At 41.0% G+C, this 14,738-nt stretch overlaps 1 protein-coding gene across 1 annotated transcript in view; it reads right to left on the minus strand.

Moving 5' to 3' along the window:
* The window catches only part of ADAM10 (ADAM metallopeptidase domain 10), a 48,476-nt gene extending 33,882 nt beyond the window's left edge, over positions 1-14,594 (minus strand). The window contains exons 1-2 of the mRNA XM_032194526.1: positions 14,286-14,594; positions 4,060-4,210 (exon numbers count right to left, since the gene is read on the minus strand). Of these exons, the coding sequence (XP_032050417.1) occupies positions 4,060-4,210; positions 14,286-14,340 (206 nt within the window). The 5' untranslated portion in view covers positions 14,341-14,594. The remainder of the gene's footprint in view (positions 1-4,059; positions 4,211-14,285) is intronic.
* Positions 14,595-14,738: the final 144 nt, after the last annotated feature.

The following is a 14,738-nucleotide window of genomic DNA, read 5'->3' on the forward strand; positions in this document are numbered from 1 at the left end:
GTATAAAATACTACGTCAATTTCAGCGAAGAACTGCATTCTCAAAATTGCTGACATTACCTTGACACGCAAAATAAAGTTATATCACATTAAACTACTTCACTGTATCTCATCCTGGCACCACAGGCATTGCTCTTCTATGATCCATCCCATTTGGGTGCTTTCTTTTAAAAGCTAAAACATAACAGGAACTTAATTGGTTAATAGAAATGCCATGCATTCATTAATTTTGTGTGAATCCTGCCAGTGCTCAAAGGATACCTTAAATTAACTCACACTAAAACATTGACTATAAAATGTCACCTTTGATATAGTATGATTCCTAACTATATTGTTTTTAACTTCAAATTCCTTCTTATTTCAAGCCTTTTAGAAATAAGCACATTCTGCACCACTGGTGAAGCAACAACATCAACTCATCTAAACTACGTGGGTTATGATTCAAAAGAATTTGTAGCTTACTTTCAGCGATCTTAAGTTACCTATTAAGCTAGTGTTTTAGCATTGGATAGTGGTCGGTATGTTTTAATACAGGCATTCAACCTGACATAGCAAGTTGTATTTTAGATCACCCAACAACAAGAAGTTTGAAAAATGTGTTCTTAACAGACTTACTGTGTAACATTTAACTTTCAGATGAAGATTAAATAAGGCGGGGTTTCTCAAACAATGGTGTGATATACACCCATTTGCAGAACTACGTAGCCTGCTGTGAAGAATGATAGCTGTGGGTTTAGTTCTATCACTACAGTATCTATTTCACGTTATTAAACAGTTCCTAAGGCCATGGTTACGCAGTCACTTGGTATTATTTCTCTTTTATCTTTTTCAAAACAGTCCTGCGAAGTAGAGCTCTTAAACCTGAACAGTCTACTTAAACCTGAAAAAGAACAGATGCAACTTCTACAATCAGAGGATACTTGTAGCTGCCAACCATTTTCTGGACAACAAACCCTTAAGTTTGCTGAATACTATTCTGGCATACATCAGCACTGCCACTGAGAAAAGTAGTGTTGCATCATCCCTCTTATCACATCTGCTTATTTCTGCACCCATTTTTTTGACAACAACAAGTTTGCTTACACAGTGAATTGAATGAGTAATTAGGCAGGCTGATAAACACACAGCCAAATCACTTCCCTATCCTGACCAGCAGTGTGACCAACAGGCCCTTCTAGCCCAAATGGGAAAATTAGGCTTACAAAGTTCAAACCTGTACCTGAAATGCAGCATAAAAGCCATTGTGGCGCAGCTAGCTCCATTTGCTATTTCCAGCAGTGAACTGCTGTAGATACTAGGGCAGTTTCTTCACTGTTTCCTGTCCACATAAGATAAGCAGTTCTTCAGAAGCCAACTCAAAACAGAGATTAGCATCAGGGTACTGACATAGGTAATAGCTGTTTACTATCTTTATTAAGTTAACTAGATGCAGGTTGGACAGCATTAGTAAATTAGATAATTAATAATTTTTCTAGACTGTACTCTAACAAAGTTTCAGAGAGCAAAGATTTTTCATACAAATACTTCACCCTGAGGTCTCAGAAGTGCTCTGGTTGTATGCCAATAGATCACTGTACCTGCCCAAAGTCTTAATGAACTATTTAGTATAAAATTAAAAAAAAAAAAAATAAGGTTGAGTTTTCAGAAGCTCAAGCCTCATGCTGACTGAATGCTTTAAAGTTTCACTGGCTGTATTAAAATAAAAATACACTTTGAGAGTCTATGGGCTAAATCAAAATGGTTTAAGTATTTTGCACAAGTGTTTTTCTACCTTATTGCAAACTAATTAGAATATCTGATAGAAAGGTTTTAATGTTGTCATGATGATACACATCACTTAAATAGTTTGTCACAATACGCCAATTCCAATTACAAAAAGGCGGCAATCCTCTTCACACTTTTTTCCAAACTGTCATTATACTTTCTTCAAAAGTTACTAAACATACTGTACAGATTAAAACACAATTCATTTGATCTTTCCTAATTCACTTTTAAAGAAAAATGAAAACAATTTTTAAGAACACATTCAAATTCATTAGCAGGACTTTGTGGACTAGGTTTATATCTTGGCAACTATTCTCTCTTTGGCAGGAAGTGTTGCATGTATCACAGGAAACTACCAAAATCCTGATATATAGACTGGTTTCCCTTACATTATATTTCCATTCAGCTTCCTCCGTTAATGGAAAATTTATCCCTCAGAGCACAGGGACTTAGAAACAGTTCCACATATAAAAATAAGTATCAACCGCTTCCTTCATGAGTAACAGTAGCTGTTCTCAAAATCTTTTTAGACCTGCTCGACTATGGCCAGGTGAAACTAAGATCCTGAAAGTGAAAGAAAAGAATTTTTAGACCTCGTTATTGCCAGTACTGTTAACTTCTTTTGAGGATTTTCAGCCCACCTTATTATCACAGAGAGAATGCACAGGCTACGCCAGGAGCTGTGTTTTACAAAGAGTATTATGGAGTCTTTACCAACGACAAGATGAACCTGCTCAAGCAGACAGAAATGTGGACTGCTCCCAGCAAGAACAAGTCTGATCCTCCCTGCATTACCCTTTCAAGTCATATCAATCTTTTTTTTGCCAAATCATTTTCAGCTCGATCAGTTCCCAGATACTATTCCTTGCATAGTTCTAAGACTACTTGTACTAGCACACAGAAGATGCTGGGAATGCTGTCAGGCCTGTTCCCCACTTTGGTAAGCCTAAACAGCTGGCTGACGGTTAATTTAAGAGTGGCAGCATTACAATGGAACTTCACTGTCTTGTAACTTCCCTGGAGATTTAATTACAAAGTAGAGAGGTTTACATTATGAGGAGCCTTTGCAATATTCTACTCTGCAGTTTTGTTTATAAGAACAATTTAATAGCAAAGACTAATGATTGCCTGTGAAGCTAAAGCAGAGACAGCAGCAGTGTGACTCTCCTTTAAATAATAAAATTTCTTGGACTAAAATCACACCCTAAGATGTGGTCTTAAGGACAGGAATTTAGGTTTTTGGTTACTGTTCTACAGCAGTTGCAAATACAATGCTAACGCTAACCTTTTGGGAACATGCACTAAAATTCAGTCATTACAACATACACCTCCTGTAGCAACACTTCATTCCCTGAAGAAATTACTTGCTGGCACAGAAGAAACAAACACTCCAAACATGGACTTGGAAGACCTGGTTTTACCTTTTCTCTGTCAAGCTTCCTATGTTTCTAGATATGGACAGCAATTATTTAGCAAGTGCTAATTACTTAAATTTTGTTTTAAATCACTAAACAACCAAGGGCATTACATATTCCTTAAAAAAAAATGTTAAGACAGTGGTGCTACACGGGATAGTTTACACAGAAACAAAGATACAGACAAATATTTTAACATACTTTCACTTCCTTCTTAATTATAAAAAAAAAAAAGAAAGAAAGAAAAAAAAAGAAAGATCTCTCTATTTCAGAATTGCCTAGATAACATCTTCATATTATACTTCAGCTGCTCACACTGGATATCTAACTTCTCTACCTGAGAAGTTTCAGTCAGAAGTTAAATATAAAGCCAAGCAAATCTTGTAGCAGCAATCATGTTTTTCCCATGTCAAATAACTGCTAAATTCCACAGCTGCACAGGAAACAAATGCCATTTTACTACGCACCAAACAACACTTTGGGGGCCAATTTTGTAGTTTCAAATGCAATTTGAAAGTGTACTTTTCTTTAATTAAATTTGCTTAGGCAAGGTTTGGCATCTTTTTTGCAAACCAACATGCCAAGGCTGCACTAGCAGCTCAGAATCATGTGCCACTCTGTTCCCAATATGTCTCTGTTTAACCTTTGAAGTACATTAACAGTTACCACCAGAAGTTTGAATGAGTGATTACAAGTAACAATTTCACATTTATACTGGAAACCAGAGCAAACACTCCATAGAAACTGCAAACATTACATTTTAGTATATTCTAGTTAAAAACCTAGTGACTTTATTTCACCATTTATATTTCAAAAAAAAAAAAAAAAAAAAAAAAGACTAAAATATTTAAAAACAAGTACATGTTTAAAATACCACTAACCTTCCATGAGCATGAAAATCTAGGCGCAAGAACTGATCTTCGTGCGATACTGCTCTTTTGGCACGCTGGTGTTTTTGGTGTAACAAATCCATATCATAAGACAATCCTTCATAATGTCTAATGTATTTATTTAGAGGATTTCCATACTGGCCTGAAAAGAGAAATAAGGAAAGTTTAGCATGTCTGAGAAATTATTAAGATAACAACCACATTACAAAGCTTGACACATCTGTGGAGCAAAATGGTGACAATGAGAACCTGACTCCCACACACAACATACATTTTGGTTTTCTTTTTTACCCCCTTGTATACCTCACATTCATTCTACTGTGGTCCCACAGACTGAATGCACACTTGCAGCTGGAGTGCAATAGATGGACCTTGAAGGGCATCTTCCACATTAATTTCAATCAAAACTACTCCAACAATGCAAACTACATTGGGAATGCTTGAGACACGTCTCAGAAACTCACTCCTGATCCAGACATGAGTAGTGTTAACAGCTTAGCCTCTTTCTTCTGGTTCCCTAAAAGAATCATACTTCTGTTTTCACTCTACTCTCACAGCACTGAAACACCTGCTCAGGTTTATATTCTAGATGCCAGATAACCAGGAAAACTAAGAGCAAATCATGCCATCTAGCAATATGTTGTGTATTACATGGAACATTCTATCAACTGGAAGAGTTGTGTTAAAGATGCCATCACCAAAGACGCACATTGAGTTGAGTGTATTTTGGATACTTCTTTTTAAGATAGGTTCATGGTTGGACTTGATGATCTTAGAGGTCTTTTCCAACCTAAATGATTTTACGATCTTATTAGTTAACATAGCCCATGCAATCACAGAACTGTATGCACAGTAAATTGACAGTACAGCATGTATTCAATGCGAAGTGTACTTTCATATCCCAACAACAACCAAAGCCTCCATCCCCTGCTGCTGCACATCCGGCTGTGCTTCTCTTCACAAGAACAACACTTGACTGCACTTCCATATCAAAGGCCTGCTCTAAAACACCACACATGGAAAATATTGCATTGCTTGCCAAAAGTAAACACAGACTTGGGGAAGGAGCTGAGAGGTGATTCATTAAATGTGGTCAGAGAGCAAAAAGATAGTTAAAATTCAAACAATAGAATATAATGTGGAACAAAAAAAAAAAAAAAAAAGTAGATCACTGTGGCTTTACAACAGAGGTATGCACATAGGATTTCTTTTTGTTGTTTTTACATGCTTTCTGAAAATATTTTTAAACACTTTCAGTAATTAAAATATCCAATCATAAGAAGTTACTTAGATACCTATATCTGGAATCTACTACAGTCAACAGCAAGATCGCTTCAGTGGTTCTGGTTTCAAAACCAGATTATATGTGACCCACATTGTATCCTATTTCTTGATATACTAAACACTGAAGCCTGGAAAGAGTTAAGGTATCAAGCAACATATATTGTTTCAAACATTCAAAGCCTAGTTGTATGTTTTGATCTATAACTTTTATCAGTAGTTAGCATGTAAGCATTCTCCCCGTTTGAAACAAAGGCTTCAGTATCCTTCTATATACTTTATACAACTAACGTAACACCAACTTTTCTCTTGTAACTCCACAGAAGCAACTGTTTCTGAAGAACAAATCAACAATTCATTACAGAAACTACTTTGTGGATCACGGCACTCAAAGGTAAGCCTGCAGTTATCATGCAGAAGTATTCTTTTACGCAATCTGTAACAATACATTGCCAAATTTATTTCTAGAAGGAACATTTTAGAACTGTTCAGTAAAAATTTCTATACAAGTTCTTCCTTTTGCTAAAGCATATTCTAAAACTTCAGAAGGTGTTTTGCTGAACTATTTGTCTTTATCGAAACAAGGCAGTTCTGTCCTTTCAATGCACTGAGATGTAATGTGGTGCTACAAACATAAAGTGAGTACAGTAAATGCACGGTCATCGTTTTTACTAGTCATAGCACATCACCTTTCACAAAAAGGACACAATTTCAGTTGTCAACAACTTCATTTATGAAGAAATTGAGCTGACATAAACCTGAATTGTCTATTGAAAGCTACAGTATAAAAACGCAGTCTTAACTACAATATAAAATTAGAACACAGAACTTGTAAGTTGCTATTTTTTCACTTCCAGGATTAATCAGTAATCTTTAAACTTTTCCTGAATTGAAAGTATAGCACTTGTTTAAATATCATAGCATCTACATTGGTATAGCAGTATCTACTACTATGTTCTGAAGTTTGGGCAACCAAAAATCAATAGAATAACATTATGCACCAGTTTCTGCTTTAGGGTTGTATTTTTTTTTTTCCCTCTCTCTTTTTTTTTTTCTTCCCCTCCCATTTTCTGTGGTATTTACTTTAGTCACTGAATGTTGTTCTTAGTTGCATGTATGCATTTGTGCCATTGTTCCTGGCTCCCCACCTAGCTTCAAAGCCTTCCTTCCTTAACCTCCTGCTTCAGGAAAAACAGCAATTCTTTAGTTTATGCTTGATTCAGGAACCTTACACTTGATCTTTTTTTTTTTTTTTTTTTTTTCTGAAGAAATGAAGTACAGCGTCTGAGAGATCACATGAAGAGTCAAACCCCCGATTTGCTCCAGAACCATTAATTCCATATAACACAGTACATCTCATAATCAGTTAATGTCAGATAAACCTCAAAGAGAGAATTCTCAGAGATTCCATGCAGTATTTCCCTTCAGATACATATACTGACAAGGCCCAGGCATGCTCAGGGAAAGAAGCGTATCCCAAAACTTTGCCTCAGTAATACGGTACAAATAGTTACATTTGCACAAGGAAAAGTTATTGTACTGACAGCAAAATTTTGTAAGCAAAATATAAATTTACCTTTTCCTGTATTTATTACCACGAGGTCTTCTTTAAATTAATATAATGAATTTCTCAGCATCTCTATTCCTTTTCAAGGGATTAGAATGTCTGATTTCCACGCACCTCAGAGTGATACAGAAGACGACCAAATAAATGAACACTTCCAAATGCGTCAATTGCGTTTAATAGGAACGTGCACAACATGATGCAGCCATCTCTCTTTAAAATTCAAGTAATGATATACTGCAGATAAACTCCACTCAAATTTCCTCCCGGTACTGAAGGCCTACATATCTTACTCTTAGTCTCAAAAGTTCATCCTCATCTTGTTTACCAGAGGCTTCTTAAGTGCCTTTGCCAGTCACAGAATTTGTTATTTAAGCATGTCTACATCAGTTCTAATCCCAATAAGAAACTCTACAAAGCCAAAGTTTCACCAACCAGCATGAAGAATACTGGGGGTGAGGAATGTTGTCCCTGTCTGATGTCTCTCCTATCACTTTCGGCTTACTCCCACAACACAAACCAGAAACACCTCCTTGCACATGAGACTTCTGTACCACAATTAGCCTGGGCCTAGTTGTTAGATCAGCCTGCTGAACAACATGCATTCACCTGACTGCCAGTACATGCCTTCCAGTTCCAGCTATGTGAGCCAAAAGCATCAACATTAAGAGAAAAACTTCAGAATTAGCTGGCATAAGTTACGCAATTGCTGGAATAATTAACTGAAGTTTTAATTTTAAAATGAATGTAAGTCTGGAATATGATATGAATACTCTTTGAAAACGTCAAAACCAAGGAGTTTGTATGCGGCAAAGGTGCACATTTCTGTGCTCTCTCAACACAGGACTATTTAACAAGTTAAATTATCTTCAACTTTTCTGTGGTAGGTAACTACTACTAACGCATTCTTTAAATTACTATAGGCTATTTTTTTTCCTTCAGCATTGCAAGGTACTTTTTAAACAGCATCAGGCACCTAGAAAAAGGTTTTAAAGCAGAACAGCTTCCTGAAAGGCCCCAAAACACTTTGCACCTGCTCCAGGCCTCGTGGTCACCTGGAAAGCTGAGGCTGCCCTCAGCTGAGTAAAGAATAGTTTGCGAATGTGACAAGAGATTAAAAGACTGTTGATACTAAAAAGCCTTACAATGTTATTTCTGCTAAGCAAAAGTTAAAATAAAACAAAGAGAGCCCTTCTGCTAAAGCAAAGTTACACACATTCTGCAATCACACACACTTTCCCCCAAACTAAAAAACAAAATGCAAACATAAACCCCAAACTCCACACCTCCTTTTAAAAGGCCCTCATGGCAAGTACTTGCCACAAGCACTCTCCCCTCTTAAAAAACCAAAGCAGCTGCCTGCCACGCAGGGCACATGCCATTGCAGAGCCTTTCTGAAGATGGCCTTCAGACAGGGCTGAAAGCAGTTTCCAAATGAGTGTTAGCTTTCATTTCCAGAAACACGCATGATGGTAACACTGCAGTAGCGCCCAAAGTCTCGAATCGATTTGTGATCTCCTTTAAATAAAACCAGCCAGTAATCAAAAGTGATTCTCCTCGTCACAAAGGTAGCTCAATAAGCAACTCAGCTTCCGTAAGGTACGAATTTATAGGATGCCGACGGCAAAAGTTTGTTGAGCTGGAAAGATGACTGTACTTCCCATGCAGTACCTGGTACAAGATGTCTCAGATTCTTCTCTTGCCAGACTCGGCGTTTAAGCTGCACATAAGCATCATCGCCAGAGGCATCACAAACGCACCCGCAGACACTTCAGTGCCCTTCCTTGTGGCCCACCGGGCAGGTACAGCTGCTAGCTGCAGCTCCCCTAACTGGAGCAGTCTGTGTCAGAAAGGAAGATGCCTATCACAGCATCTGAGAGCCTTGCACCCCAAGAATCTCCTACAACTGCAAGCACACAGACCTAAAACTGGGATGAACTACTGTGATTATTTTGTTGCCATCGAAAAACTATCGTTTTTTGAATTGAGACTTCAAGACTTCTATTAAAATAAGCACACAACCAGAAAACCTGAAGTAAGGAATACTGAACCACCTGTACCCAGGTGGAGTTTAAGGGAGCTGTTCTACAAATTTCGTGTATCGTGTTGCCATCAAACAAACATCAAAGATGGCACAACGCCTTTCCAGGCAACCTAGTGAAACCAGCCACCATTTTACTTCGGAGAAATGCCAGGGCAGAGGACAGGAACACAGGATACAGATACCAGAGGGTAGCAGTGGGATGGCTTTTGAGGCTGACAGGAGATTGATGTATGGACTTGCTAAACTAGATGTTGCTTTTCCCAAGAGAAAAAACCTCCAAGAACAAAGCTTTATTTTCAGGGAATTAGAAGTAAATACAAGGAGGGACTCACTCTAAACAGACTACGCAGAACGTTTAGGTAGATGTCCCAAGGTGATAGTCGCTGTAAAAAATCTTGCGTGTGAGGGTCTAGAGCTTTTCAGCAGCCTTTGAGAACTTTATTGTACTTCCTGAACAGCCACTACCGCACTGGACACAGGGTGTCACAGGCACACCCTCTCAGCTCCTACCTAAGCTCCGCACATCATACAAAGGGTGAAACGTACCCAACACTGGATTTGAGCTGTAAGCCTCTTGGCACACCTTGAGCAGCTATATATAACTGCTGTTTGGTGGTCTGGGCTAAATGGCTTTGCTGCTCATTCACAGTGTTTATTTTTTTCAAAGATTGTCAAAACTCTTTTTCTTAGACAAAATCTTTGCAGTCTGTGAGAGACAAGCAGAGGAAATGCGTTAGGGAATGTGTAAACCATGAGGATGTACAGAAGTCCATGGGACTGGAAGGGCTGCATCCCAGAGCACTGAGGGAGCTGGCTGACACCATTTTGAGGCTTTCTATCACATTGGAGAGGTTTTTGGGAGAGCGAGGTTCCTGACAACTGGCAGACAAACATCACGCCTGTGTTTAAGCAGAACCTGGAGATCTATATGCTGGTCAGACTAACCTCAGTATCTGCAAACACCATGGAGGAAATTCACATAGAAGCTCGCTCCACATGCACAAAGATTAGTAATAAACAGCACTAAAATTTAGCAACACAAGCATCTATTATGTGTATCTGTATCATGGTAAAAGATAACATTTAACTGTCCTTTAAGTGGATAAATCCAGCACGCACTGTTCTAAAAGGTGAAGCTTATATTAAGACGCTTAGATTAAGACTTGCACAAGAATGGCAAATAGTTCAAATACAACTCAAGTTTGTTAGTGGAAAAGAAACACACAAAATACAGCATGCTGGACTATCAGAAATTGTTCAGTGCTCAAGCTAACCTACTGGACAACTCTTTACTGCAAGCATCATCACTGATTTGCAGATTTGAAGTGCCAGCATTTGATAAAAACCTTTAAGAGAATGATTAATAGTATTTTAATTTAGATAAAATTATCAAAACATTGTATTTTTTCAAGCTGTTTTGAATTTTTGGTTAATTCTCTTTAAAAAAAAAAACGTTCCCTTTACACGGGACACTTGTTGAAAAGTATAGGTAACATTCAAATGTAGTACTTCTGTGCTGAAGCACATCAAAAGCCAGTAATCCTAAAATCTATCTCCCAACAAGAATTTCACTGAAGAATGAATCTAGGCTGTCTTTTTGTGACTGCTGGAAGAAGGGCAGGTCCTGCCACCCCCTTTCATCCTATTTTTGCTCTTCCCTTGTGCTGGCACTACAGCCAATTGGGATGAAAAATATATGTTTTCTTTTGGTCGTTAGTTTTTGGTGAAAAAAACACACATGCAAACAAAGGCCAAGTCAGGATCATTCCCCTTGACTGGAAACTTGCATCTAAGGCACAGTTAGTACAGCACCACCAGACTAACTGATGTCTGCTTTTTTTTTTTTTCTTTTCTTTTTTCTCCCTTTCTTTCTCCCCATTCCCACACAAGTCTCAACTCTTCCTCCTTGCTGGGCCTGGGTCTGCACAACAAACCAACTGAGGTGATATGTCTGGCAGGAAAGCAGTCATTTCTTTCATTTAAATTTGCAGGTTGAATTGGCTCGTCAAGAGGTGGTGAACGAGAGATGGGAATTCAGGGCCAGGGCAAGACGATGCAGCTCATGAGAGTGGCTCTGCCATAGCGCAGAACTGAACCACTCGAGCCTTCTAAAAGCAATGATAAACTACTGGCTTAGGTTCCTGGGTGATGGTATTTCAAAGTTACTATTTAAAAACCTGATTTTATTTAATTTCCACGTACACTTCTGAAATAATCACCTTTGCCAGACACTGCCTCATCCAGCAGTATAAAGTCCTAAATGTTTTAATTTTAAATCCCAGATACGTGCTAGAGGCTGAGTGCCATTTTAATGAAGGGTAGTATTCTTCTCAATCTATAGCAAGGATGCAGATTTAATCTCTCAGATACTGATAGCTCATATAAATACCTTCCTACAACTCCCCCATGTGTCCAGAAAAAAACAGAATTTCTCCCATGCACAGCGGGAAATAGGTTGTTTGATATCCTGCAGCACAAGCCACTACGACACAACTCAGAAGTCCAACAACATCGAAGGGTGTGCTCTACCAGGAAACAATTTGTCATAGATTTGCAATGACGTTCAGCATCTGATCAGCCTAGGCAAAGCATGACCACTTGTTAATTCCAAACTTTTTGGGGGCCTCATTGCTTCTTTTCAGTATTTTCTAATACTATACCCACACTTCTTAAAATCACCCTCATATTTTATCAGTTATTTCCATTCCTCAAAGGACATGATAATAATTATGTAGTGTTTAATACATTTGCATGCATTTCCATAACATTCAATGAAGCATGTTCCTAACAGTTGAGGAGAATATTGCCCCTAAGGACTGCTTTATAAATGTCAAAATTACTCATAACATCAGTCAATGAACAGATCCCTAAACTAAGCAACTCTGAAGGTATCGATGAAAATACTGAGATTCACTTCACTTTTTTTTTTTTTTTTTTTTTTAGGAAGTCTGAAAATTCAAGGCACTATATGCTAGAAACTTCAGATGTGTGTATCTACTTAAGGTAAATTCTACCTTTCCCCAGTTTCTTAATAATAATAAAAAGGAAAAAAAGAAAAAAAGAAAATTGGCATGACTTTTCTTCTCATGTAATTGAAACTACATTCAAAATGACCAGCTGGAATACATGTTTTTAGGAAGGTTGTATTTATTCACTGGTAGTAAAGAAATAAATTTCTAGAACAGCCCTTGAAGTTATCTAATATCAGAACCTGACCAAGCATGATCAGGTCCTATCAGAGTTAATCACTGATAACTCTTCTGTTCTAACCATAAGCCATGCAGAGGGTTATAAAGCATCAAAGTACAGGCATTGCAGTACACTTCATCTGTACAGCAACACTAGTAATTGCTTTTGGTTATGTTCCTTTTCCAGTTTATTTTTTTTTTTAATTATGTAAATGTAAACGAATTTACGATCAATTGAAACAGATTTCATTTAGGCATTAAACTGTTTTCTCCTCAAATGAGCCATCAAACAAGTAAACCATAAAAGCTGTGTAGGATCTTAATATTAAAATAGACAAAAATCTTGACTTTGTCATCCGTTATTAACTGTGAACTGAAGTTGTAATCAGTTCTGTTAATCTACCATTATTTAACACTACCCCAAGAATACCACAACAGAGTGTAGACAGGGTACACAGGCATAAAGCCTTAAGTACTTCTGAAAGAATTACTCTGGTATCCCAGACGAACGTTCCAAGCTTAGTGTCACCATACAGAAGCACATTCAATAAAATACAAATTCATGTAATTTTCAAAATTATTACTATTTCATGTGTATATAGCTTAAAACTATACATCTTCAAAGAATATTATTATTTGGCTTCTAGATCTTTGTAAAACTAGTGAGCACAAGAGGCACCGTACACAAATGTAGCACAGGTAGACTCTGTTTTTCAGTTGTTTCCAGGTTGCATTGTTCTTGCAGTAACACTTAAGAAGGATGAAGTTGCGTTTTCCACAGACAATACTGTACTCCTAGAATATAAGCGTTTAAATAAAGAACTTTATAGTTCAGCAAAAACATTTGCAGTTGGTAAGAAATTCTAGAAATGTAAGTAAAAGCTAACCGATAATTCTATTACTAAAAAGCGATTTTAAATCAAAAGTTAATTTTTTTTTTCATAATTACGTTTAGACTTTCAAAAAGAGGAAAGAGCTTTACAGGTTATTTCTGAGACGCGAACCAGCCAGCGCTCCCAGGTTCCTGTCAAGCACTGTTAAAGCTTTGTTTAGAGACTGATCTATATTGCTAAGCACTGGCAGTCACGTACTTCTGTTAGTGTGAGGAGCACTTCCTACTGCCGGTAACGTTGAAGGTGTCTATTTTTCTCTCAAAGAAAAAATTAATCATGAATTTCCAAGATACATTTCATGAACCCGTTTCTACATATCTGGAGTACATGCACGTTACCATGATTTGAGCTGGAAAGCGTACTTGCCTGCTTGAAATTAAACCGTGACAACAACTCTCACAACTGGGCAATGAATTCCCCTTTGAACGAGCTCCATGCCAGCACAGTTTAGTTTAGAAAACAAGAAGGCCTTGAGAAGCGTGCCCACAGCGTTACCCTGCGGTGCCCTAATAACTGCCTGGAGTTCACGAGGGAAAAGTCACGAGCGAAACCCTGTGTGCGTGTCCCGTGCTCGCACACCGCGGGGCGAGCTCCGGCCGTGTGCCCCGCTGCTTTTTACCACACTGACCTCAGCTCGGCCGCCCGCACGCCCTGCCCCAGCTCCCTCCTGCCTGCTACCTCTTGACAAGGCGCAGCAGGCCCGGTTTGGGGCCGGATCCCTTTGACAAGCCCCAGGCGTCGGCGTGCCCGGCCGCGATAAGAGCCAAAGCCAAAGCCGAAGCGAGCCCCTCACCCAGCCGCGAGCCCCCCGGCAGCGCTCGCCGGGCCGGGAGCCCCCCGGCTGCCGCCCCCCCCCCCCCGGCCTAGCAGCGGGCGGCCCCCCCCGGGCCGCTCCGGGGCCCCCCCGCCGCGCTTCCTGGTGCCGGGCACGGGGACGGGCAGCGGCGGGGAGGCTCCGGGAAGCTCCGGGGCGAGGAAAGGGGGGATGGGGGGGGGGGGGAGGCGGCTGCCGGGACGCCGAGGAAAGTCCCGAGGAAGCGCGGCCGGCGGGGCCGGGGCGGGGGGGAAGCGGGGAAAGTCCCAGGCCGGGGCTGCGGGGAAAGGGCCCGGGCGCGGCCCCGCCACGGGAGCGGCGCGGCCGAGGCCTGGCGCCCAGGCGCGGCGCCCCGGGGAGGGGAAGGGAAGGGAAGGAAACAAGGAAGGGGAGCGGGCACCGGGGAGAGCCGCGGCCCCCGCCCGCTGCTCACCTCCGGCGCCCGCCGCGCAGGAGCAGAGCAGGAGCAGCGTCCCCGCCAGGTCCATCTTCGCCGGGCCCAGGCCCCGCCGCCTCCTCCTCTTCCTCCTCCTCCTCCTCCTCCTCCTCCGCCGCCTACCCACAGCGCATCCGCCCCGGTCGGCGCCGGGATGGGGAGGGAGGGGCGAGCGCCGCGCCTCGCTCCGCTTTGTCCCCCGCCGCGCTGCCGCCCGCGGATCGCCTGGCAGCGGCGGCCCGGCCCGGCCCGGCTCAGCTCGGCTCCGTTCAGCCCGAGTGGGTCGGGTTGGGTCGGGTCGGGTTCAGCTCCGCTCCGCTCGGCCCGGCCCTGCCCGGCTGCCCCCGCCCCGCTCCCTCCGCCCGCCCCCGCCCGACGCCACCGCCGCCGGAGGAGGGGCGGGGCCGCGGGGTCGCCCCCTGCGTGCGGGAGGGGCGGGGCGGGGCGGGG

The sequence above is a fragment of the Aythya fuligula genome, chromosome 11 (genome assembly GCF_009819795.1).
Source record: "Aythya fuligula isolate bAytFul2 chromosome 11, bAytFul2.pri, whole genome shotgun sequence".
NCBI classification, from domain to species: domain Eukaryota; kingdom Metazoa; phylum Chordata; class Aves; order Anseriformes; family Anatidae; genus Aythya; species Aythya fuligula.